This window comes from Epinephelus moara, chromosome 20 (genome assembly GCF_006386435.1).
Source record: "Epinephelus moara isolate mb chromosome 20, YSFRI_EMoa_1.0, whole genome shotgun sequence".
NCBI lineage: Eukaryota > Metazoa > Chordata > Actinopteri > Perciformes > Serranidae > Epinephelus > Epinephelus moara.
In genome coordinates, this window is record NC_065525.1 from 38,683,511 (window position 1) to 38,710,667 (window position 27,157).

The following is a 27,157-nucleotide window of genomic DNA, read 5'->3' on the forward strand; positions in this document are numbered from 1 at the left end:
CACGTCACCAGCGCCTTTCTGAAAACTTTTTCAACTGGAAATGTTTGGAGCAGCTACACAAAAAGAAGGTGCGCTCTGAAAAAAGACACTGGGCACGGCACTTTTTCTCTCGGTGGCCACATTCGGCCACATATGCTAAGTTCCGCCCCAGGATGCAGATTGACCAATCTCAAGCCCCTTTTACACTGCCAGATTTTCGGCGAATGTTGGGCCGTTTTGCCGGCTAGCTGCAAGAGTTTAGACACACAGAGCCAAATTTACAAGTTGATCTGCGGTGCCCAATTTTCCGCTTCGTAGGGTAGTCATATTGGCGGAACCCTTTTAGTTTAAACAGACCTTGGCGGCTTTCCGCAATGGGAGGGGCTGTTGAAGACTTGTGGGAGGAGCTGTTGATGACGCTGTACGTACAACCCACCGGCGGTGGATAAACAGGAAACAGCTGATAGCAGGAATTAGCGAGCAGCTAGTAGCAAGAGGGAAACACAAACCTGAAAAGATGAGCAACTGGCGAGACAAGGAATTGCCCTCGCAAATGAAGAGGTCAATAACCATCAGATGACGGGGACGGTGAAGAACGGGCCGACTTTCGAGAGAATTGCTGAAGGACTGACCAGCCACGGCTTCCCTCCCACGTCACTGTTTACGTCACACGGCTGAGCTACACGTTTTGTTACTTGCTCACGCCCCCCATTGCCCCGAAAAAGGCGCATTCTGTATGAACAAAAGTAAGCAGGTGGCATTTTGCTGCACTCCCCGATTTTGTTTTTATACCGCCAATGCTGAAAAAAGACTGATATTTTGTTTTTATACCGCCAATGCTGAAAAAAGACTGATTGGGCTTTCCTGCAATTTTGCAAATTCCTATTTGAAAAGGGCTTTAGTATAGCATCAGGCCAGCTCGGAGCAGGGACAGCTGTGCTCCATTGACTCTAATGCAATCGTTTAGATTTCGTTCATTTTCAGGCTGGTTTTGTGGATTAGGAGCTAAATGTTGTGCCTGGGGCACGTCGTGTATTAATGATACTCGTTACCTGGAGAGGTTGGAAAAAGATATACGTTTCTTCCCTGTTCCAAAACCAAAATCAAACCCTGAAAAGTGTAGGGTTAGCTAGCTAGCTACTGAAGATATAGCCTACTGAATGTATACACATGCTGCTTTTGCTTTTTAATGATTATAACAGTGAAACAAAGACCGACCCTGCTGTACAGGAACCAGTGAAGGGAAGCAGGGAAACTTTGTGATATTCAACCAGCTGTGATACTGTTCGTCCTCTGTTTTGTACTTTTGATCTACTTTTTTTTGCTGGAACTAAAGCAGTTGGAGGTCAAAGGTCAGAGTCAGTGAAGAGATGAAGAGAGCAGTGATCCCAGAAACTATTTTCCAAAGTGGATGAGAGATGACACAAGTTTGAAATTATGACAAAGTGATTCAAAGCAGTTTCTTCTGCAGAAATCTGCTGCTGTAATCAATCAATATTTATTCGTCATTTAACCTCCTCTCCTCTCCTCTCCTCTCCTCTCCTCTCCTCTCCTCTCCTCTCCTCTCCTCTCCTCCTTTACTCCTCCTCCTCCTCTCCTCCTTCAGAAAAAGGTAGTGGAGCAGCTGAGGAAGGAGCTGTTGGTGAAACAGGAGCCAGAGGCCAAGCTGCAGCTGCACGTCCAAACTCCTCCAGTAGGTGGCGACATCAAGCCGGCCAACCTGCTGCAGAGCCAGCAGATACCTGGAGGACTGCAGCAGGTAGGAACACACACACACACACACACACACACACACACACACACACACAATGTATTCAAGAACTAAAGAAATTAGACAGCTCAATGAATCAAAGCATCGGCGTGACTTTCCATATAAAACAATTTTCACTCTTTGAATGTAATTAAGTAGATTTATATCACGCTGCAGTGAACTTCATTAAATACTTCATAGCTTGTGATTTACATTCAGTGGAAAGGCTTCGGTCCGTTTTATGCCATGAATTGTTTATGAGAAAGGAATGTTTCTTTAGATATGAAAAGACTCAAAGAACCTGCAGAAGAGAGAGAAATACAGCAAGAAGAGGCGAGCTAACTTACTTAACTTACTCAGACACAGTACTGTGAGTGACAGCACAAAGGAAGTAAATGTTTTTTAAATCTACTTACCTGGAGCCAGTTGCCCCCGCTGTTCATAAGTAATAAGTACATTAAAACACAATGTAGCCTCAAATCACAGCACGTTCTACCAATAACACTTAACTTCTGATGTCAGGTGTGTTTTATTATCAGATATTTCCTGCTCATTTAAACATCAAATGTCACTATTTCCAGAACCGCTCCAGAATTGAGCTTGAGATCATTTTAATGCAGGAGTAAGAGACTGAACACAGCTACCTAAATGAGGTTTTTCCTTCATCACAAGTTCGGATATTGACACATTTTACTTGGATGATACTCGTACTCGTGAAAAGCACATTATCTGTAACAGATACTTGAGTATTTGGTCCGAGCCTGGATATTATATGTAACGTTTCTGGATTAATATGTCTAAAAACAACTAGATCAGTGTCATATATTCTGTTGAGTTGTGTGTTTCCAACAAGGTTCTAACCCAGAAAAATCTGTCACTTTAATCAACGACACAATCCCTGTCATTTCGTCCCTATCACCTGTCAGTGGCATCCCTTCCCCTTTTGTGCGTGCATTAGGGTTGTGGTTGTCTGTAGGAACTGCCATAGATGGACTTTTTATCCAATTTTAAGCCGCATTTTTATGATTCCCGTTTTAGATCTTGGTGGTTTTTAAGTATACATTTTAACTGGATGAAGGATTTTAGTCAGCATATATCTGGAGAGACAAGCTGAGCAAATGTTAGCAGTAGCTCAGCTCCAGCCCCTGCTGTGCCAAACTGCATCAGCAAAACACTGATTTTTAAAGGGAATTTGCCTTTTTAAGTGTTTTTACTGGTTAAAATCATTAAGTCTGTTTGTGTTGGAGAAGAGGAGACCTCTGTGGATAATTCGGCTCCCTGTAAAAACTCCTGAACACTGAACAATGAACACTGAAGGAATTCTTACTGGGAGAAACTGACTGAAAATGACAGTATTGCTCTGGCTTTTGTAACTGTTTTGATTGAGAGACCTCACACACACATTATAAGTTTAAGTTAAATATTATTTAAGTATCATGTGGCCTCTAAAACTTGTGTTTTTTAGCAGTTATGCTACACAATTCTGCCGGCTGGGCTCACTGTGTACATAGTTGGTTGCTTTTAATTAGTCGGCACCCAATTCGCCTTTTACTGAAGCTTTTACTCAGACATTTCTTTAAGGATTAATGGTGCGAACAGATTAAATAAATCATCAGTATACATTGCTGAAATTGAAGTGAAAAGAAATAACATTATTAGTCTTATGTCTTTTTAGCCACTGTAGCCATATTTATCATATGGCATGAAATTGGTTAATCACAGACTCACTTGGTGAATATTGTAGAGCAGTGGTTCCCAACTGGTCCAGACACAGGGTCCAGATTTCTCCTTAGTCATTAGGTCAACATCTACACAGTTTAATTCATTCATTGTCATACTTGTGTTTGGACACGTCGTCGAGCTAGTTTGCTGTCTCTGTCAAGTAGCTGTCCGTTAGTCACTCACTTTACAGCAGGAAAGGGCACTTCAAAATAAAATCTCTGTGCAGGAAATTCACTGTACTTAAAAATAAAGTGTGTTTTTTACAAACTTGACACATTTGCGAGTCACTTGCGGTCCATTCAGAATGGACTCGCGTCAAACTTTTTTCCCACGACCCACCAGTTGGGAACCACTGCTGTATAAACCTCAGGACGAGAGAATCAGGGCGTGCTCCTTTGCTTTGTCTCAACAGACCCTGACAGTCACGCCGGTCCTCACCACGAAGACTCTACCTCTGGTGCTGAAAGCTGCCGCCACGCCTGCCCTGCCCGGCTCTGTCCTGCCACAACGCCCGCCCACTGTCGCTATGGTAACCACAGCTATCACCAAACCCGACTCGCAGAACGCCCCCATCAACCTGCAGGTGGCCAGCAAGCTGACCAATCAGAGCTCGGAGCCCGTGCGACTGGTATCCAAGAACGCCATGGTGGTAAGATCCTCAGTTCCACGTTGCTGTCGCTGCCCCCCTCTGTAATGTGACTTACTATACAGTATGTGTTGTCATGTGTAGAGCTGTGGGTTTTTAAACTGCCTTCAGGGGGTTTAGAGTGTTGAAAAGTTTCCCTGCTCTCAGTGACGGATGTTTCTTTAATCTCATGGCTGGTGATCGAGCAGGCTGTGGTGTGTGTGGTGGCCAAACTGACGGCACCAGTAACACTTCAGTGACCAATCAAACAGTCATGTGGATCCAGTTTATCTCATGTAGCCACGTGCTCATGTGAAACAGAGGAGGACTGGTAGGGTACAGGTTGAAGGCTGGTGTCTTGTAACAACAACGTCCTGCGTATGAAAGTGTGTGGTCACAGCAAAATATATCCACACTTCCTTGTGACAGAGACGAAAGATTGGTGATGACGGACTCTTTGTGAATTGCGTAACAGAGCTGATTAGACTTGGACTCCAGTTAATACCAATGTCATTGAAATTCCAAACACAAAGTACCGGTCCAAGATTCATGAGATTTTGTGGGTGGGGAAACATATATTAATATATAGCTTACAGTATGTTAACAGATTGCTCCTCTGTTGCTGTTGTGCAGCTTTTGTACATGTAAGATGTGCAGGTTTGTCTTTGTGGTAGGCTATCTGTCCTGCCCCTCCTCCACTGTGATCAGACGTCTGGGTAAAAAGCGACAGTATCAAATGCAGGGTGTTAACCAAACTTGAACATTTTTCAGCTTGCGACAACCAGAAAATAAACGCCAAGCATGTCCTACTCAGCTCAGAATGGACACTCAGCACCTCGTCACGCTGCCATTCGCAGCAGAGTGTAAATACACAAAGGAGGAGGATAGCACCTAAAAGCATTCCTAAAAACACTTATTTCCATAGTGGTCCTTAGTGGAAACAGCAAACAATACATAAAAACATACACATTATTGCAAACAAAAAAAATATATTTGAAACATGCCCACCCCCCTTGCAACTATGGTTCAAATTACCTCCCTCAAAGAGAGAAAAAATGCTTTTCTTTTCTACAAGTTGAGGCAGAGCTGTCATTACTGTAGCACTTGTCATGTCCTCCACAGATTGTTGTTGTTCATTCATGGTGGTAGGCGTTCTTCTTCTGCCTTTGGCATTTAATGGCAGACCACAGTACTTGTATGTTAGGGTTGGGTCGGTATGAGGAAAAAAAAAAACGGTCCGGTTTTTGTAAAATACCGCATCAAGTCGGTAATATCGGATTTTCGCCACTTGGGGGAGCAATTGACTCATGTAAAATAAAAAACGACCTTAGGACAACAGAGTGACAGTAACAAGTTGTTTCTTCTATTCCTTACAAATAAATTTTGCAGCTTACTCAGTCAGTGCAAACAAGGGTTGCCTCCTTCGTCTGGCTCAAAGCCAAAGTGTTGCCATAGTGGCGCATTCTTTGATTTCGTCGAGACTAAATTGTCCGCCATTATCAACTCCCCGTCACTATTAAACAAACTCCAGGCTACAGTAGAGGCCTTGGCGCATGCGCACTCGCATCCCCTAGCTCAGTACCTGCCCCACCCCCCTCTCTCTCCTGCTTGCTGTGCGCTTGGTGAAGAGGCAGACACAGGTGCTCACAGACTCCGGAGTACTATAAGCGGAGCGGACTCCGTGTAAAAATATCCGTGAAAAATCCCCGCAATGTGAAAAATACATGCCGAACAGTCTTTTGTGTGACACTGGTGCGCAGAGCAGAGTCGTTACACTGACACGTCGTGCTTTGCGTGCACAGGGCTTGCGGACGTCCACTTTTACCGGGCGGACCTCCGCGGAGTCCGCTCTGCGTACGTTCCGCCCGTGTATGCGGTCCGGTCAGTCTCAAAAAATAAAACCTGGTCCAAGACGGAGTACCAAACCGAATTGGTATTACCGAGAACCGACCCAACCCTATTGTATGTTGCCCTGTAAGGTCTGGAAGAATTGCATCCCAAGTACCAACGTTGATGGATAAAAACAAATATCATCGTGTTTTAGAATTTTGGCGTCTGTACCAAAGTATCGGATCTCATTACATCCCTCGAGCCAATATGAGAGCGTACCCTATTTTGGTACAGTAACACCAGTGTGTCAGAATATTGTCAGGGTAACAGCAGCAGACATGTCAGGGTAACAGCAGCAGACGTGTCCGTGTAACAGCAGCAGACGTGTCAGTGTAACAGCAGCAGACGTGTCAGTCTAACAACAGATGTGTCAGTGTAACAGCAGCAGATGTGTCAGTGTAACAACAGAGGTGTCGGTGCAGACGTGTCAGTGTAACAGCAGGCGTGTCAGTGTAATAGTAGCAGGCGTGTCAGCACATGTGTCAGTGTTACAGTGGAAGATGTGTCAGTGAAACAACAGCAGGGGTGTTAGTGTAACAGCAGACGTGTCAGTGTAACAACAGCTGAAGTGTCAGTGTAACAGCAGACATGTCAGTGTAACAACAGCTGATGTGTCAGTGTAACAGCAGACATGTCAGTGTAACAGCAGATGTGTCAATGTAATAGCAGCAGATGTGTCAGCAGATGTGTGGGTGTACGAGCAGATGTGTCAATATAACAGCAGATGTGTCAATGTAACAGCAGATGTGTCTGCTACAACAGCAAATGCGTCAGTGTAACAGTAGCAGAAGTGTCAGTGTAACAGTAGCAGATGTGTCAGTGTAACAGTAGCAGATGTGTCAGTGTAACAGCAAATGTGTCATTGTTAACAGTAGCAGATGTGTCAGTGTAACAGTAGCAGATGTGTCATTGTAACAGCAGCAGATGTGTCAGTTTAACAGCAGCAGATGTGTCTGTTACAACAGCAGATGTGCCAGTGTAACAGTAGCAGACGTGCCAGTGTAACAGCAGCTGGCGTGTCAGTGTGACAGCAGACATGTCATTGTAACAGCAGCAGACGTGTTAGTGTAACCAGTGTAACAGCAGCAGACGTGTCAGTGTAACAACAGCAGACGTGTCAGTGTTAACAGTAGCAGATGTGTCATTGTAACAGCAGCAGATGTGTCAGTGTAACAGCAGCAGATGTGTCTGTTACAACAGCAGATGTGCCAGTGTAACAGTAGCAGACGTGCCAGTGTAACAGCAGACATGTCATTGTAACAGCAGCAGACGTGTTCGTGTAACCAGTGTAACAACAGCAGACGTGTCAGTGTAACAACAGACGTGTCAGTGCAACAGCAGCAGACATGTCATTAACAGCAGCAGACATGTCATTGTAACAGCAGCAGGCGTGCCAGTGTAACAGCAGCTGGCGTGTCAGTGTGACAGCAGACATGTCATTGTAACAGCAGCAGACGTGTTAGTGTAACCAGTGTAACAGCAGCGGATGTGTCAGTATAACAGCAGACGTGTCATTGTAACAGCAGCAGACGTGTCAGTGTAACAGCAGCAGACATGTCATTGTAACAGCAGCAGACATGTCATTGTAACAACAGCAGACGTGTCAGTGTAACAGCAGCAGACGTGCCAGTGTAACAGCAGCAGACGTGCCAGTGTAACAGCAGCAGACGTGCCAGTGTAACAGCAGGCATGTCAGTGTAACAGGAGATGTATCAGTGTAACAGCAGCAGATGTGCCAGTGTAGCAGGCGTGTCAGTGTAACAGCAGGCGTGTCAGTGTAACAGCGGCAGACATGTCAGTGTAACAGCGTCAGACGTGTCAGTGTAACAGCAGTAGACGTGTCAGTGTAACAGCAGCACAGATCCACATCTGCTGTGGTTTTGTCTCAGGTGCAGGCCACCACCACCACCGCCCAGCCAATCAAAGTTCCTCAGTTTGTCCCTCCTCCTAGACTGACGCCTCGACCCACCTTTCAGCCACAGGTGCGTCCCTGTAAGACCCGCCTCCCACCCTAACCCCCTAAGATCAGTGTGTGTGGCCCACCTCCGGTGACTCGCTCACCCTCCAGCAGAGGGCAGCAAAGCAAACACTCATGCCTTGCTCCGTGGCACTAAAACATTGTTTGCTCTGTGCTGCCTCTACTCATCTCTTCTCCTCTCGTTGTGCTTTTTTTAATTTTCCGACTGACCTGTGAACGGGTTGTTTTAAAGGTTTCCTGCCTGTGAATGTGTGTGTGTGTGTGTGTGTGTGAGTGTGAGTGTGTTTACCTTTTGTGGTGAGAGCTTGTTTTCCTGCAGCTTCTTGGTATTTTGTTTTCCTGGCTGTCGGTGTGTTTTAACCCTTTAAGTGGAAACTTGTTAGTGATGTTTATCTGTGCTGAGAAATGCCACTGGGAGCACCTGTAGTAGCTGTGACAATAATGTAAGCAGCTGATTCATGATAGTGGTAGTGTATTTGATTGGTTTTAATAGATCATAAAGACTGCATAATACACAGGCCAGGTCACAAAGGTCATACATAATAAGGTTTACTATTTGTTAAGAGTTACTTTTCCAGGTTTCAAAGAGAAAACAAGTATACACATTACTTTATTAAACAAACAAAACTCTTCCTTTTCCTCCATGTACAGCTGGACACATGTATTGATATTAAATCAATACTGTGATATGAGACTAGATGTTGTCTAAAATTTTTGGATATGTAATTTGCTAAATTTTGTCTTTTCCTGGTTTGAAATGCTTCATTACTTTAGAGTGATGTCATTTTTTTGAACTTTACAGACTGTTCTAGCTGTTCACTTATTTGCCTATACCCACTGAGTCATTATATATATTTAGTCTCTTTTTCTCTTGTTCTGCACATGATTATGCCTCTGCATCAGCGATAGCTGTTGCCAGAAGCATTATCATGTTTTTTGGTTGTTCATCCGTCCCATTCTCATGAACGTGATATCTTAAGAACACCTTGAGTAAATTTATGTTAATTTGGCACAAATGCCCACTTTGAGTCAAGGAAAAACTGATTAGATTAAGGGTCATGGGTCAAAGTCGTTGTGACGTTGCATCCATCTCATTCTTGTGAAGGTGATATCTCAGGAACACAATTTCCTCAAATTTGGCACAAACAGCCACTATGAGTCAAGGATAAACTGATTTGGATTTGGTGGTCAAAAGTCAAAGTTCAAGGTCACTGTGACCTCGTCCATTGCAACTCATGAATGCGATATGTGATGAACACCTGGAGGGAATTTCTTCAAATTTGGCGCAAACATCTACCTGGAATCAATGATTAATTTATAAGAACCTTGTGGTCAAAGGTCACTCTGACCTTGCATCCCTCTCATTCTTGTGAATGTGATATCTCAAGAACACTTGAAGATAATTTCTTCAAATTTGGCACAAACAGCCACTTTGAGTCAGGATGAACTGGTGTTGATTTGGTGGTCAAAGGTCACTGTGACCTCACAAAATGTGTTTTGTTCATTCAGGAATTCATATACTAGTTATGACAAAATTTCACACAAATATCTAATTGGATATGAGTGGTCCTTCTGAGTGGTGATACAGTTGGTTGGTGTTGTTCAGTTCATTCCAATAGTGAGGTCATTTAACTGGAAACCAGTCTGTTCCAGTTCATAGTTCTGTTCTGGTATGAGAATAACAGCCCGTACTTGTAGTATCAATAACTGTGATTATTAGACAGGAAGCTTTTAAAGCATTGTACAGTGGTGCTACACATTCATTGACCTCCTGCTGATATCATCGCTCTACTACAAAAACAACGTTCTCATGACATTTTAGAATAAAACACACAAAACATGTCAGTTATATACTTTGACATGGATGGATAGAAGCAGTAGTACTAGTAGTAGTATCAGTGATGGTAATAGAATAGTAGTAGCAGCAGACTGTAGTGTTGGTATTAGTATTAGTAGTATAGCGGTCAGCCTGAGACAGAGCTCCACAGTGGCGTTACTCAGCGGTGTCTGGTCATCGTGGTGTCATTTTCTGATTGGCTCTCTGCTGTCACCAGGTCAGGCCAAAACCGGCCACACCCACCAACATCCACATCGCCCCGGCCCCTCCCCCGCCCATGATGGCGGCCCCACAGCTGCTCCAGAGGCCCGTCATGTTGGCGACCAAGTTGTCATCCTCGCTGCCCTCGGCGGCTCCCATCCACCAGGTCCGCATCGTCAACGGACAGCCCTGCAGCAAGACCGGCACCACCCCGCTGACGGGCATCGTCATCACCACGCCGGTCTCCACTGCACCCACCCGCCTCGCCAGCCCCGCCCAGGCGCCCAGCCTCACCCCTATCCTCACCCCAACTCCCGCCCAGCCCATCCAGATCAGCAGCCTGACCCCTGAGCCCAAGGTACGAGTACCTGAGCCAAGTCTGCAGGTTAATAAGCGTATGCATGTCAGCTTCTGAAAAATAGTGATATATTTTTGTTTGTGATGATAGCAAGAGCATCCATGGGGATTTCTGAGTGCTTTTTATAGGATTATTTTTTCAAATGAGAAATCATAGATGGATATTTCTTTTCAACAAAGCCTTTTAAATTTAGCAAAATTAGATTTGCTAAATGTGGTGTATTTTCTGGTGCTTCAGTTACTGTCTTGTCGTCACAAGAGGATAATAAAATCATCTTTGACAGGATTTCAAATCAACAAAGTGACATTTTTATATCTCAATGTAGTTCAGTGCTTGGTTGTATCAGGCATCTTAATGGAAGATTTTCCTTAAGAATTGATTTAAGGTTTCCTTCAAATTCATCTTCAGTCCTGTCTTTAGAATAATTCCTTCAGTACTTATGTTTTTAGCCTTATGTTGTGTTTTTATCTTTAGTAATTTCTGTAAATGCACAATCATCATCAGAAACAACTTAAAAAAGAAACTTGAGGAACCACAAGGAGCTGCGTAACTTCAACAAAGTGTGCTGTAGCTGAGTTTTTCTTTTCATTGAGGGGAACAAAGTTGTTCCAAAGTTTTATGATACAGGAACAACCCTACAGATGCACCAACTAATGAGCAGTTGTTGCCAGATTATAGATTTAATCAGCATTGAGTTTATTCGTTGGCCAACAAAATTGCCCGACACAGCACAACTGAGCTTTCCCTGCTGTCCAACAGCTACTAATTACACTTCGTGTCTTCGCTACCCACTCCTTCCTGTCTGTTTTGGGGATGTTTTGGAGTCCACAGTATGCAGGGTTGTGCACAGAGTTTCAAATGCTCTTAATCATCATCTGAGCAGCATCATGAAGTTTCCATCAGAGCGGAGCAGGAGGTGCACTCCAAGCAGTTTTTCTCTATCGCTGGGTTCCCCCGAACTGTGTTGAGTCAGACGGTAGCTACTCAGCATCATCTTGTTCTGTCACTTCGGCAACTGTAAAGTATTCATAACATATTTAAGATGGACTGAGGACATAGGGAATCAGATTGAAATGTTTGTTGCAGCTGTCTTAAATAATTTCCTTAACTAAGGAAAAATAAAACCTTAAGTGGAATCCTCATCAGAGAAACTTGAGATGCTTCATGCAGCCGGCCACAGACAACACGTCGTTGCTGACCTCCATATCAGTCTGTGACTGAATCTTGTCCTTACAGCTGTCTTCTTCTTCTTCTTCTCCTCCCCTCAGCAGACTGTTAAACCAGGAGGTGGAGCCGAGCAGAAGGTGGTTGTCACCCTCCCCTCCTCCTCCACTCCCCCGTTGTCTCCTCCTCCTCCCCGACCTAAGAAAGAGGAGAGTCCAGAGGTCTGTAGCACAGAGTGACAGCTGACACATGACGGCTTCAGTGTTTCTGTTTCTGATGATGTAACTGTTTCTCTCTTCTAGAAACTGGCCTTCATGGTGTCTCTGGGCCTCGTAACACACGACCACTTGGAAGGTGAGTGATTGTTTGGAGGTTCTTCTTTTTCAGTGCTGATGTTGCAACCATGAAGGTTGCTGTATTAACGCTCTGATGTTTTGATTACAGAAATTCAGAGCAAAAGACAGGAGAGGAAGAGGAGAACGACGGCCAACCCGGTGTACAGCGGCGCCGTGTTTGAACCTGAGGTACAGACGTGTTTTAAAACCCAGTTTGTTTAAAATTCACACCATGCTGCGAGCAAGCACCTGGGTATCGGACTGATCAATCGTGATTGACCATCGTCATGCTGATAGAAGGCTGTAAAATTAATTACAATCAAATTTAGAGTAATGTTACTATCTGTGATGTTCCTGTATTTCATTTGGACCATCGGCTCAATGATACTAAGTAGCTTACCTGTAAGCCTTCCACCTCACTCCCTGCCTCTGGGAAGGTACTTCACTGGGAGGCGAGCAAATGGAAGCTTGGACCTTAGCCGCTTTAGCAACTAGAATTCATCCAGCACAGACCCCAGCCCCGGGGTTCACAGAGGGTTGGTGGCCAGTGACAGCACTAGGTCTAACCTGTGTAACAGCAGCAACATAAAGTTTACTGATGCAGCAGGGAGTAATCAAACCCCTGGCAATAAGTCTGGCTCTGGCTGAATTCAAGTTGCTACAGTGCGCCAAGGGAAGGTCGGTCACTGCCAGTCCGCCGCTTCTTAATGAATATAACAAAAACACAGCATGTGTAGACTTGCTGTGTGATGTGGTGGGTGCCAGTCGTTTGTTGACGTTTGCAGACTCCATTTCTAAGCAAACATTAGCTACTGTTAGCGCTGTAGAAGAGGTGAAAGCCCTTTTTACACAGAGCTGCTCCTAAGTCCCTTCTTTATGCCTCCTTTGCATTTTTACACGAAGACAAACGACGGCAGCATCATTGCACCTCAGTGTGTGATTTTAGACAGCATTCTGGCATCACTGAGTCAAAAGAGGAGTGACGGGCTTGCGATTCATTAACGATTATTCACATGTCATTACTACTGTTATATTTCATAACATGTTTTTTGTGTTTCCACTTCTTGTTGCAGAGGAAAAAGAGTGCAGTGAGTTACCTGAACAGCCCTCTGCACCAGGGGACCAGGAAGAGAGGTCCGTATGAAACACTGATCTGCTGGTCCCAGACCAGCAACAACTGGTAGAAACAAACTAGAGACTGGGAGAGTAGAAGATACAGTAAGAGAAGCAGAGAAAGATACACGAGAACAGAATCAAGTAGAGACACAGTAGAGCTGTAAAGTGTAAGTAAAGATACAGCACAGTGAGTACAGTAGAAAACAGAGAGGAGCAGGTGCAGCTGTATCGAGGTCAGCAGAGGGTCAGTACAGTAGGAACAGTAGAACAGAGACTAATATCTGACTCAGTACTAATAACACGCTCTTAAACAAGTCTTCCCTCCTCCTGCTGCTTCCTGCTTCCTGTTTCCTGTCGCTTCAGTCAGTTTAATGTCTTACAGCTGGATTTATATTTGTTTCACATGAGTCACCTCAGACATCAGCAGATTTGGAGATACGATAAGAAAAGTGATATTTCAGCTCAGGCTGCATCTGTTTCTCCGACAGGTTCTCTGCTCCTCTTCAGTAAACCTGCAGATACACATACACTCTGTCATTGCCGCCCTCACTAAATGAACGACAGAAAAGAAACAGGATCACTCAGAGTATATAGTGTATGATTCAGATACTTTATCGTCACTGAAGGGGCAGCACAGTGTATCTCAATATCTTGGATCATAACCCCTGATTCTAGATACATATCAAATTGTAAGTGTGGTAAAATAATGCAATTTTTGAAAATCTATTTCTCTTTTCTTTTTCATAATATGAAAGCAAGAAAACACCACATGATTAAAAACGTTTTATGATTCATCACCATCCCTGTAATATCATTGCACTACTTTTTGTTCAAACTTAGCAAAAAGGAATTAACATTTGCATATATCAGTAACAAAAATAAAAGTGCCTTTAGGATGGGGTGCCAAGTAGGTCACCTGTTAGAGCAGACACCCCATGTAAAAAGGCTACATCCTTGCCTCAGTGGCCACAGGTTCAATTCCGAATTGCAGCCCTTTGCTGCATGTCATCCCCTCTCTGTCCCCCATTGACGCTGCTACTGTCCTGTCAAACAAAGGCCAAAAAGCCCAAAAAATAATCTTCAGAAATCAATGTCATTCATCAAGACAGAGTCAAATATCAGCTGATTTCAGCCTCTTACATGGATGATCTGCTGTTTCTCTATTTTATATACAGTAATTATAAACTGACTTTGTGTTTCAGAGAAAATGACTTTTTTAGATGTTTTACAGAATAACTATTTATTTAAATAATCAATTAATCAATCAGTAATGAAAGTGATGATTGGCTGCAGCCTGAGCTGATCTATACACTAAATCACTTCCTGCTCTGTGGTTGTTTCTGACCTCTGGATGAAGAAGATATAAATCCATTTGAACCTTCACACCTGTTCTCTTCTCTGGGATTTGTTGCAAGGCATCCTGGGAAGTGTAGTCAGTTTACTGTTTAAAGTAGAAGAATCAGAGACAGGTCGAGTCCTAAACTTTGTGTTCAACATCACAGATTCCTGGTATGACTGAAAGTATCTCGGAGGAGTTTTTAATGAGTGATGTTTTAAATCTCTGCTGTTCAGTTCAGATCATTCAGAACACGATCACAGCGACTTGTGTGAACGTTAACTCGACTGTTAACAAGACTAACATGAGTTAGCTTTTATTACTTCACACCTCAAAACACTAAAACTGAATCCATGAAGCTTCCACTTACAGGTGACCCTCTGTTCAACTGAACCTCTAACACTGGATTCACATTTTATCAGGAGAAAAGACTAAAAGTTGATTCACGTGTAACTCACAGTGTCAGATTTTATCACAGCAGCCACCAAAACAAAGTGGAGGTGGTCATCACCAAAGGGCTGCAGCTGCTGAAAACACCGAGGTCTTTGGGGTTTATGTTTTTTAAATGTGGGGGAGTTTTACACAACAAATAAAAACTTTAACATGGTGGGTGTTTTAGAGGCTCTTTTCAGTAAGTTTCAACTCAGTATATTTACATTTAAATAGATTCACCCGACAACAGTACATCATAACTGATGAAAGCTCGGACTCAGTTATAATATAGGAATAAAATATAGTAGGTGGTAGACAAAAAACAAACCAATATCCCTCAGCTACTGAGACACTCCAAATGTCTGGCTTAGTGTGTGTGTTAGTAACAGTTATATTAAATTTAATTAATATTGATACCTGAAATTTTTTTATTTTTTTTTTGTCTGTTATATTTCAGGTTTATGTAAAAATAAAAATATCAGCTGAGACATTACTTTTATTTTTTATATTGATAGTTTAAAAAAAGAAAACATGTTAAAATGAATAATAAGTTTCTTTTATTAATTTATTTATTAGAAACTGCTCAAAGATAAGATAAGATATTCTTTAATGTTCCTCAGAGGGAAAATATTGATAAATAGAGAAGTAAAAATTTAATTAAAAAATAAGATTACATAAAATAAGAGATATATACAAGTAAAACAGTAGAGGTAAAATGAATAAATAAAAATAAATGAAATAAATAACCCTAAATTACAAAAAATGAATAAGTCATTATTGAATAACAAGTAAATACATAAATTAAATAATAGTAATAAATAGTAATAAATCAATATGAAACAAGTAAATAAAAAATCAGAACATAAATAAAAATAAGAGTTATGAATAATTACTAAATAAGCAAATAAAAAATAAAGATAAAAGTAATAAATAATAATACATAATTATGAAACAAGTAAATAAAAAATTAGAACATAAATAAGTAATAGTTATACATAATTAGTCAATAAATAAATAAATAAAAATCCTAGTAATTAATCGTAATACACAATAAGTGAATAAAAATAGTAAATAAATAAATAAAAATCATAGTTATAAATAAATAATTAATAAACAAGTAAGTAAATAAAAACAATATTCCTAATAAACAATTATTAATAAAGAATTACTTGAAGCATTCGAACCCAACTTTTGATGCCTGACACATTTTGGCTGGTACCCAAAAAACTTTGAGGTTTGTTACACAGCTCTAAAGGGCTCTAATTAAATATCAGTTGCATTATGGGAAATGTAGGATTCAGTACCCATACTAGACACTAAAAGTCAGGATATCTAATTTTTACCAGTGATTTTAGATTCTGTCTCTCGGGAGTCTCCAGACTGAACTTGACCTCAGTGTTTGTAACCAGCTGTCTGCAGCCCTGGTGACATCCCATAATAACATCAGGACCTGAACAGGTGACTGAGGTGTGATAACACCTGACACTGAGCTTCAGTAGGTTGTACTGGTGCTCGGCTTCAGCTCGCACATAGCCAGTCTCCTGCACTAACACTGCTGTCTGTGCTTCTGACTCCTCTTCCTCCTCTTCCTCCCTTACCGCTCCCCTGTCTCATGCTAGCCAACGAAGACTCCCTTTCCAAGGTATGTCATACAGACTGTTTGTTTTTGTTTTCTTCCCCCCTCTCCATCTTTCTTTTTTTTTCTTTGTTTTCCGTCTTTGTTGTCTGTCTCATTTCACCCAGGTCGCCCACCCAAATACAGCAGCGTCCCGGAGCTGGGCAGCCTCACCCCGACCTCCCCCTCCAGCCCCGTCCGTCCCCTCCCCCTGCCCAGCCCCAGCTCTGGGGATGTAAGTAACGATGGGGGAGACGGACAGTTCAGAGGGTTGGAAAGCCCGTCACACACAATCCTTATTGGCCCAGTAGCTCTGTCACTCATTTGCACCCCCAGACATCCACAAACACTTCATTAGTTTGTTGTCTCCATGTGATAATCATCAGCCATCAGTTGATTTTTTACTTTCAGCCTTACAAAGTGAACAGTGTCCTGTAGACTCCATAATAACTACTACTCAGAGCACATTCTAACTCCCAGACGTCAAGTAACTTTTCTCTGTGGGCTCAGTAACGTAACACACACCATGTCCATTAGATATTAAAACCAGGCCGACTCAGATCATGGTGCCTCCCCCTGCCTCTCCACACATGGTTGGTGGGAAACTGATTGGTCCAATTCTTCCTCACAGGGAGACATCCATGAGGATTTCTGCACTGTGTGCAGACGCAGTGGCCAGTTGCTCATGTGCGACACGTGTTCTCGTGTTTATCACCTGGACTGCCTGGATCCACCCCTGAAAACCATTCCTAAAGGCATGTGGATCTGTCCAAAATGTCAAGATCAGGTAACCGCAGCAGCCGTGACTGATCCTGAGTCAGGGGGAAAGAGAAGGGCCAATCAGGGCCAGCAGCTGTACTTGACTGTAAAATCTGCTTTGTGCCACTCTGTCCTGAACTGTAGGACTGTTCAATCCTTTGTAAGCATAAACATGATGCAGTATGGTTTTTTTGTGCTTCTGTCCCATTCATTGTGTCAGTAAAGATTGGCATCTCACATCCATCCACTCCATTGCTTGTCCCTGTTCAGCCTCACCACAGGGTGGCGGCTAAATGTGTCTCCCCTTGAGTCTTTTCTAAGTCTCGACCTCTTTGACAACTGCGAGCTTCTCTCTGCAGATCCTGAAGAAAGAAGAAGCCATTCCCTGGCCTGGTACTCTGGCTATTGTTCATTCCTACATCGCCTACAAAGAAGGTGACGTTAGATCACTTTCACATCTGCATGTGTTCAACAGTTAACGGTGAGACTAACATTTTATTGGTCTCTGCTGCAGCTAAAGAAGAGGAGAAACAGAAGCTGATGAAATGGAGTTCTGAACTGAAACTGGAGCGAGAGCAGCTGGAGCAGAGAGTCAAACAGCTCAGCAACTCCATAACAGTAAGAAACTCTCTCAGACAGCTCAGCAACACAGTCACTAGAGACGGATCATGGTAGAGACGGTTAATAAAATATTCTGGTACTCTAAAGCCCCGTTTCCACCAAACACTTTCAGCCTTTGGAACCAAAAGTAACCCTTCAGACATGGTACCTAGACCCTAGTGTTTCCACAGCAAACAGTACTCTTAATTGTGGGCGCGGTTGTTGTCACTCACTGCTCCATCCAGTACAGTCACCATCCATTTGAGTGCAACTGAAAAGTTCTGTCAGTCTAAGAGCTCCTGAGTGGACCTCATCCCTTTATATCTAGCGCCGCCTGCTTTAACCCTCCAACATCGCAGTTCCAGTTACATTGCGTATCTGTCATACCCCATAGCCCCCATTTTCCCAGGTTTCGGCTTGTCCAAAAAGAATATGGCGGCCAACTCATAACAAAGAACCTCGTATTACAGTTGAACAGTAAGCAAAAATATGTTATATGAGGAAGAACAATCTGTAGTTCGAGCAACAGTCCCAGAGCCAGAGAGAGGCTGAGCTGTGACATGAGCAGAGAGATCTAAGTGCTGGTTAGATGGAGGGAAGTTTGCCATAGTTCATTTACACATACTACTCACGTTGTTATGATACAAAGCTGATTAAAAATCAGCAAAACATCCTTTTGACTGTGCAGCTTGTCGACACAAACGCTTTAAAAAGTATCTTTCGGGGCATTGTAAAACTAGTTAGTAGAGAGATGACAGGAAATGAGGGACAAACAAAAGCGACAAAAGTCACACTTCATGATCCGTGTGTGGACACACTGGTGTCCCAACATAAACACTTCACCTGACGGCCAGATATATTCAGTACTGCATGCAGATTTAATGAAAAGCTATCAAACCCCAACCATTGCCCCCCTCAAAAGAAGAGTCAGGTGTCTCAGAATTAAACATCAGTGAACTGACAGGACACACTGCTCCATAGTAGAAATATAGACTGATCCAGAATCTAGAGGCACAGGAACTTGAGGTGATAAATTACTCCTTGATAAATTATTTTTGGTTGTTCCTTAAATTAAATAAAATCTGACCATGTTGTTTTTCCTCCCTCAGAAATGCATGGAGACCAAAAACAGCATCCTGGCTCGTCAGAAAGACATGCATCTCTCCCTGGAGAAGGTCAAACACCTGATTCGCCTCATCCAAGCCTTCAATTTCAACCAGGCTCTGGCAGAGACAGAGGTGAAGGAGGCCAGTGCCAGAGTCCAGGACGGTGCTGAAGTTGCAGTTGGCTCTGAAGCAGCACCAGAAGCTAACTCTGCGGAGAAAGCGAAGGCTGGGAGCTCCTCAACCAGCAGCAGCACTGATGGAGACAACAAACCAGAGGAGCACGGAGCCGTAGGGAACAACCAGACAACAGGAGCAGCAGGAGCAGCAGGAGCAGCAGGAACAGCAGGAACAGCAGGAGCAGCAGGAGGAGCAGGAGCAGCAGGAGGAGCAGCAGCAGGAGACACCGACAGCCAGGCTGTCCTAGAAGACAGCGCAGTCCTGACAGCAGAAAACAGCCCTGGTGTGGGGGCAGCAGGGGGTAAGGCAGGGCCTGGTGATGGCGTAGGGGGAGGGGGTGACACAGGGACTGGCCTTCAGGTGGAGGCTGTGGCGAAGCCTGAGACTGACGCAGCTCCGGTGGTTGACATTCCCGCTCCCTCAGTGGTCGCGCCTGTTGCCACCACCAACGGTACGGCCGAGCCGGCCTGCCCCGACCACAGCCCCGCAGGAGCCTGCACCACCAACGCCACCACCAACTCTGAGAACAAGATGGCTGCCGTCAACCCTCCAGAGACAGCGGTGGAGAAGAAACAGGAGGAGGTCACTGACAGTGACGGCAGCAGCAACAACAACAACAGCAAAACCTCAGAACCCTCCCAGCATTCTTTGCCAGCTCTCGTCAGCAGTTTGGACAATAAAAAGTAATGCTACGTCTCTGCGGGAATTCAAACATATATATTAAAAAAAAAAAAAAGACTTTTGCTTGCACCGTCCGGTGCCCTGAAGTTGCCAATCTGTATAAATGTTGTTTGTTTGCATTGTATTGTCAGACTGTGTCAATGGTAGATATACAGCCCAAGTCACATGACTCTGGGAAGACGTAGGCTGCTCCACCCACAGAGCTGGGCTACAGGAAGGCTTACGCACCAGTGTCATCATGCCAATTAGTGATAGACGTCAGTGGTGGGAATGCTCAAAGGGAGATTTAATTCATCATCACACCAGTGTGTGCCTGTTATAGTGGCCCCTGTGTTCTCTTGTGGGGGGGGGAGGGGGGTGGGTTCATATGGGCACGGAGAAAACCGAGAACATGGAACCAAACATCTGTCAGGGGTTACTGGTCTACAAAGCAGTGTTGTGATAGAGTATGAGTACTGAAAAGAGAGCCTGTTCATCCCCTCGTCCCAACAAACTTAATGTGAACAACCTTTTACTTCTGCAGTCCCACCACCCCGAACTCCTCTAAACCTCTACCAACAAGTCTTATCCCTAAACCCTCCTTTGCCTGATCTTTAACAGACTTCCCCATCAAATACATCTTCAGTCAAAAAAAACGTTCCTGTCCAGTCCGCCAACGATTCAGTCGAACCTTTCTCTTAAATCTAAAAAAGCTTCAGTATGCTTCAAATGAACTGCGTGTCTTATGAACACATCTGAAGGCAAAAATGTTCATCTGTTCTGAATGGCCACACTTGAAGGCGAGGTTAAAACTCTGAGGGATGTGTTGAATTCAAGAAAGGGGGTCACAGCTCACAGTTTCAGACAGTCTCTCCGAGAGGACGTCATGGTGTTGCACTTGTTTGTACACACCAAACAAAAAAGAAAAGAAGGTGAAACCATTACCACTTTGTCACAACAGCTCACCTGGCCCCTTACTGCATTAAGGATGTGAGATGTCGAAAATGTGGAGGAGGCTAATGTCTTTATACAAACTTCCTTAACTTCACAAACTATCCACAGTCTACTGAAAACCATGACCTCTCCCAATCAACCAGTAACCTCCCACTAAAACTGAAACCTGTCATTTCCTGTCCGCCAACAATTCCAATGTGACCTCCCTCACCAAAAGGTTTCAGTTGCTTCAAATGAGCTAGTTTGTACAAAGTGTCGTCCGAATGCCAACACTGGAAGGCGAGTTAAAAAGCTGGTTATTGTTATTGGAAAACCTGGACTTGCCTTCCCAGTCCACCATAATCCAATGTGACATCCCTTTTAAACGCCAACAAACAAACTTTACAGCCCTAATCCATGAACCAACTACTCACCTCTTTCTCTCCAGTCAATCGATGACTTTAAAATTCCAATCCCAATCCAGTTCCTATGTATGTCTGGACATGTCTGGGAAGTCTTGTTCACTTCTGATGCTGTTTAATGTGTTTGTCTGAAGCGTACTGATTCCTTTAGATCAACGTACTCTAACCTCCCCATCAACCAGCAAGTTAAACCTTCAAGTCTTCAGTCAACAGAAAAACCTTTACCATTTACTGATGGTGACTAAACCCAAACTTACCTTCCTTCAGTCCAGCAACAGTCAAATGTGACCTCCCCTCTAAACACCCAACAGCTCACTATGCTTAGAGTAAATTAGCTGAAATGAAGTGCCCTCTAAATCTTCACACAGGAAGGCGAGGTTGAAAACTTGTCAGTGTAGAGATGTGCGAGATGAGATGAATTCTAGAAATGGGTATAACGGAGCTCACTGTTGGATGGTCGCACTCGATTGTTCACGGTCTCACCACCAGTTTAGGAAAGTTACAAAATTTTGCGGATGTACTCCTTCGATTGCAGCGTCTGAACGGTCAAACACTGTCAAGTGCTCCATCAAACACTTTGTTTATGCCAGCATCCGTAGCCCCCCGGTCAGTGACTCAGACTGTGTTCAGACAACCAATATATTACTATATCATAAAAGTGTCATACAAACACGTACTGACGCCTTTAAACCAACATCCCCCCTATCTCTAAAACCCAAATTTACCTTCTTCATTTGACTGATAGTGATCTTAAACCAACAAGGATTCAGTATGCTTCAAACAAATTAGTTTGAACACAGTATAGCCAAACAGAACATTACAAAAAGGACTCCTATAACTCTTCACAAACCCATGCGACCACAAGTTGTTCCTACCACCAGGAAGTGAGCAGGGCCAGTTTTGAAGCCTGATTTCGTAGTGGTCAAATAGTGTAATTGCACCGTCACGTGATGCCCTGCAGTCCAAAAAGACATTTTCCCATAGTCTTACATGGCAAAAGAGAAATCAGTGAATTCATTTTTCTGAGTGTCACAGTCCCTGCAAAGTGACTAGTTTCACTATCAAAATTTGATCCATTTGGCCTAATAACATTTGCAAAGTGTACAAGACAAATTAGCTGAGCACTAAACCATCGTCATCTGTAGTGCGCTTACTCTATGGGTCACACAGTGTGGAAGCACCTCTTTTTTTATACCTGGCAATTACCATTTTGGGGCCCCGCCTCCAACACTGTATCTAGGATTCTTTATTCATCCATGGCTCCTAATCCTACAGGTGCGTTTCCCATAATTCCACCACTGCCAGTGTCATACCGAAATGACAAAATAGGTCCGTTAACTCTCACAGGTAAAAAACATGTGGTTAACACTGTGAAACGGCCGCTGTTGCACTTAAAAAGAAAAAGGAATTTGAAAAAAGATCATGGTTTGGGTTTAAAAAAAAAAGCATGTTTCTTACTAAGGTAACTTGACATAGTTGACTTTTGGCTTCACATAGGACATGAAGAGGGTCAAAGTCTGGTGTTTGTTTGAAAGGTCCATCCACCCCGACCTCCTCCCTATGCAGACTTTGTCACTCTTTCTACTACCTTATTGACTTCCGCCTTTGCTCACATCATAATTACTATGGCCACTAGAGGTCGTTGCCTAACAATAAAAGTAGATATAGGCCATGAGAAGCTGCTATGTGGACAGTCTCAAACATTGTCAAGTGCAACCCCCACAATTTCAGACATCAGGAAAGGTGTGGACAGGCACCATGTTTGAAGCGTACTGACGCTTTTAAACTGACTAACTTGCAAATCAGTCTGTGAACGGTGAACACTGACCTGTAGCCTTCACCTGGTGACTAAAACCCAAACTTCCCCAGTCCCCCAACAATTTGATCTCCTTCTGGAACCCGAACAACCCTCAACCACAAACTGAAGACTCTTCCCTCTCCCAATCGAGCAATGACCAAACGTCCCCTATCATCCAACCAACAGTCCCAGTTAACTCCCCCCTCCCCCGTCTCCTCCCTCCCCGCCTGTATCCCTGAGCTCAGGCAGAAAAGACGCAGGTACGGAGGACGAGGTGGAACAGGTGCCGTAGCCTAACAGATGTTTTCAGTGGTGTCGGTCAAGTGTAGTGATTGAGTTTTCATTCGTGAGTCAAGTGTGTCAACTGTGAGCACTAAATGTGAAATTGCAATATTGCAATGTCAACACACACACACATACACACACACAAACACACACAAACTATATCTGGGCTGTGTTTCTTTTTTATAGGAAAAGATATTCAGGTCTTCCTAGTCTTCAGAATAAGTGCTTTCTGTTCCTGAACCTGCTGGACTGGCATTATCAACACACAAAGGAGTGGTGATCTTTGCATTATGTACATTTCTGTTGAATCCTGAACTGCCAAAATGATGTTGTATCCAAATTCAGCAGGGACAAGTCCACTTACTGTATGGAAAGATCAAATCATTGGCGTTGTTGTAAGATACAGATGACGAGACCATTTCAGATATTGGAAGTCCCCAGATTGAGACAGGAGAGCTTATTAAACAATAACATTAGAGGAACTTCTTTTTCCTTGAGGTGGAGGGATTTGTTGTATGAACCTTCAGACGGATCTCAAAGGACAATACCACAAATCCTGAGATTAAAGCACAAGCTTGCTGCATTACAAAGAAGTGCTGAAGAGCTTTTTGTATGTTAATATGGAATTAAACAGAGTATGCATCTCTTTGTTGTGATGTGACTTATCCCCACATTGCCAATATTTTTCTAGGAGGAAACACAAACCTCTGTCTGACATTAAGGCTCAAGTCTAGTTCATATATTGTGGAGGAGGAGGAGGAGTTGTTGGTCTCCTCGTGCATCTCTTTTCTTTCTGGAGCATGTCTGGGCTGAAATGTGATGCTGTTCTTCGTTGGCTTGGTGGCTGTCAGTTGGGGTCTGTCTTTGTCTGGTGAACTGATCATGACTTCTGGCTTCTCGTTGGGTTCGGGGCATTAACAAACTCTGGTCTGTTCATTAACGGTGCCTCTGGTTGTGCTTTTTCTGTTTCTTTCTTTTTGCATTATTGGAAGGTTTTTGCTTAAATTTCAGTCGTCCAAAAACGTATTCACCCCTGAAAGTGTTCAAGGTTCAGCTCTCCAAAGTGTTTTATGTTGAAATACTTTTATTACGTGTCATCTGTTTTTATTGATGAGGAATTTGTAGCCATGCCAGCAGCATCCATCTATTGGTCCGACAGTCAGTCCACCGCTTTGGTCCAGAATAAAATATCTCAACAAGGATGAATTATAATGAAATTTGGGTCAGACATTCGTGGTTCCAAGAGGACGACTCCTGACTTTGATGATCCTCCGCACCTTTTACTTAGCGCCACAGTAAAACAGCTATTGGATGGATTTTCATGACATTTATTACAGATAGCCGTGGTGCCAAGAGGACAAATCAACCTAATCGGCAAAATAAATGTTGTCATTGTACGGTAATGCAAACCATGGATATGTGACATATGTACATTGTTACGTAGCGGGAACATTGAAAGGTTACGCTTCTTCATGTTTAAACGGCTGTGGTTTACGTGTGATAGAGCTTTGATTGTTTGCCCAAACCCAATTTGGCCGACTCGACTGGCCAGGTTTGGATCTTGGACCGGGTCAGATTCTCACCAATTTACAGGTGTTTTTGTTTGTTTGTTTGTATTTGTGAAACTGGCATTTCTTGTGTGTAAATTAATGATGGGACAATGGAGGAATGGAGTGGAGAACTGGGGGACAGTGAGAGCTAGAGAAAGACAGAAAGGAGACGAAGAGAAAGAGAGGAGGGCTGCAAGGCAACTTGGTTGGCAGTATTTGCTTCTGCCTCCCCAGCAGTGGGAGAGATGTGATCGACATCTGCGCCTCCGTAGACCGCCATGCGCACTCAAAAAGGGAGACGTACCAAGGGGTGCGGTTCACTTTGCCAAACCTGTTATGCGTGAGACACAAAGCCAATGACAGACAATTGAAAAAACCTCAGGATGAGAAGAAGTGGGGAGAGGAAGCGGCCCTTTTGCTTGGAATAAACATTTCAATATTATTAATATTTTTCAGTAGAAATTCTGGTTTTTAATCAGGCTCGGGTCCAAAACTGCTGCTGTGGTTCAGGCTCAGGTCAGGGTTGGACAGAAACTGTGCTAGTTCATGTAGGGTGAGGTCTGATATTTCATGCCTGATCAAAGCTTCACTATGTGGTTATGTTTAGGCACCAAAACCAATGCATTATAGGTAGGAAAATACAGTGTTTTGGCTTTAAATGCCTGGAATAAACAGCACAGTCTCCACTGAAAACGCAGCTGGTAACTAACAAACTGTTTTTGCTGTCTGTTGATCTTGAACAGTGGTCTGCAGCTCGGCAGGTGTTAGTTTCGAAATGATGATGTGACATATGAATGTGACGAATCCGTGGCTTGCAGAAACGTACAATGGCAACAGTTTCTTCTGGCAATGCTGGATGAATCCTAATGATTTGACACACAGTTCGGCTCAGATGTTCATGTTCTCCAGAGGCGGAATCCCCTTTGCTTTAATAATTTTCATCGATCTCCATCATCAGGTCAAAACTCTAATGTGTCTGACACTTTGATTTATGATCAAATACCTGCAGAACATCAGCATGTTGTCATTGTGAGCATGTTAGCATGTTGATGTTAGCATGTAGCCGAGCAGAACAGAGCTGCTAGCATGGCTGTAGGATAAAAGTTAGACAAAAATGACTTCTGCAGAGACCAACAGTGTCATCTTCTAACTACAAAGGAAACATGCACATGGTTGTGTGGGTGAATACGTTGTTGGGCGACTCTAAAATAAGCTGTTACAGGTGTCTTTTTTTCATATCACATGGACTCTTGTAACTGAATCAGCATATCTTTATTTACACTTTATTTTCTGACATCAGCTGTACAAACTGCCTTCATTCAGAAGATCCCAGAAAAGAGAAAATCTGTGTGACATTGTTTGGCCACAGTTTTGTCTGATACATGTTGACGTGTCTGATGGAGAGTTCAGCCATTCGAACATGGAAGAAAAAGACTGGCCAGGGACGCAGTTCTAACACGAAATGACCCCAAATCCCTCATGAATCCCGTTCATTGTGTGTTTTGTTCTCTGTCGGCTCACTCGGGTGGATCTTCTTCTTCTTCTTCTCTCGACGTGTCGTTCACTCGTTCATCTAGTCTCTTCACTTGACGAGGTTTTCTTTGAACGAGCCCGAGCTTGTGTTCCAGACAAACTGGACCTCTCCCTCTGTACAGTAGGTACCTCGAGTGCCTTTCTTCAAACAGCAGATAATATTTGTCTCTCGACTTGCACTGTGACTTGTAGAACCTTACTAACCCTCCAGATGATGCCCCGCCCTATCCCGCCCCGCCGTGCCCTGCCCTGCCCCGCCCTCCTCCGGTCTGTCCCGTGACCCACTCCCTTCACCTCAGGCTGCCGGTAGTTGATGCAAGTGGAAACTACATTTCATATTATGCCGTTTAGATTGACCAGATAGTGTTTTCTTGTTGTTTCTTATAGGAGTTGCCTTAAATGTGTTTTATTTTCCTTTTTACGTGATTTAACTTTTACATTAAGGAGAAGAAAAAAAAAATCACTGCAGACTCTGGCGAGCTCGTTCGGTCGCTGTGGTCGATAAAACGCTCCAAAGAGAGATTGTTTATGATGACATCTCTGCTCCGTGTGACAGCCAGCTGTTTGTGACGCACTTTTGGTTTGACCAGTATTATTATTATTATTATTATTATTAGAGTGTAACAAAGGGATCCGTCAGCAGCAACACGAATCACGGTCATAAATCCCGTCAGTCCTGACTCGTCTCCTCCTGTGACTCGTTCATTGTTCCCTCTGTGCTGTGGTTCCTTCTTCTTGTGTTTTGGAGAGATGATGAGTTTGCTGAATCAGGTCATGTGAGCCGCCGCCTGCGTGCATTTGGAGTGAACAAACGTAGACCCAATTAGCAACATCTGTCCACTCGGTCTGGTGGAACGCATGCCTTCTTATGCAAATTTTTATACAGGATTTGTCAAACCTTTTTAATATGCATTTGTTTTTTTAAGTTTTTATGTGAAACTCAAGTCACCTTTTTTTCGTTGAACATTCTGGCATCGTGATGCCAAACGTGTGCAG

General features: G+C 43.5%; 1 protein-coding gene across 7 annotated transcripts in view; it reads left to right on the top strand.

Annotated features, from left to right (window-relative positions):
• The window catches only part of phf21ab (PHD finger protein 21Ab), a 45,799-nt gene extending 23,835 nt beyond the window's left edge, over nucleotides 1-21,964 (top strand). The window contains exons 7-19 of one of the 7 annotated variants that reach the window (XM_050073811.1): nucleotides 1,586-1,738; nucleotides 3,864-4,100; nucleotides 7,856-7,948; nucleotides 9,999-10,340; nucleotides 11,609-11,725; nucleotides 11,807-11,858; nucleotides 11,949-12,028; nucleotides 12,913-12,973; nucleotides 16,343-16,365; nucleotides 16,970-17,257; nucleotides 17,457-17,532; nucleotides 17,612-17,715; nucleotides 18,807-21,964. In XM_050073811.1, coding sequence (XP_049929768.1) covers nucleotides 1,586-1,738; nucleotides 3,864-4,100; nucleotides 7,856-7,948; nucleotides 9,999-10,340; nucleotides 11,609-11,725; nucleotides 11,807-11,858; nucleotides 11,949-12,028; nucleotides 12,913-12,973; nucleotides 16,343-16,365; nucleotides 16,970-17,257; nucleotides 17,457-17,532; nucleotides 17,612-17,715; nucleotides 18,807-19,667 — 2,487 coding nt within the window. In that variant the 3' untranslated portion in view covers nucleotides 19,668-21,964. Of the gene's footprint in view, nucleotides 1-1,585; nucleotides 1,739-3,863; nucleotides 4,101-7,855; nucleotides 7,949-9,998; nucleotides 10,341-11,608; nucleotides 11,726-11,806; nucleotides 11,859-11,948; nucleotides 12,029-12,912; nucleotides 12,974-16,342; nucleotides 16,366-16,466; nucleotides 16,574-16,969; nucleotides 17,258-17,456; nucleotides 17,533-17,611; nucleotides 17,716-18,806 lie in introns of all 7 variants that reach the window. The other 6 variants (XM_050073809.1, XM_050073810.1, XM_050073815.1 and 3 more) reach the window with 6 other exon arrangements.
• Nucleotides 21,965-27,157: the final 5,193 nt, after the last annotated feature.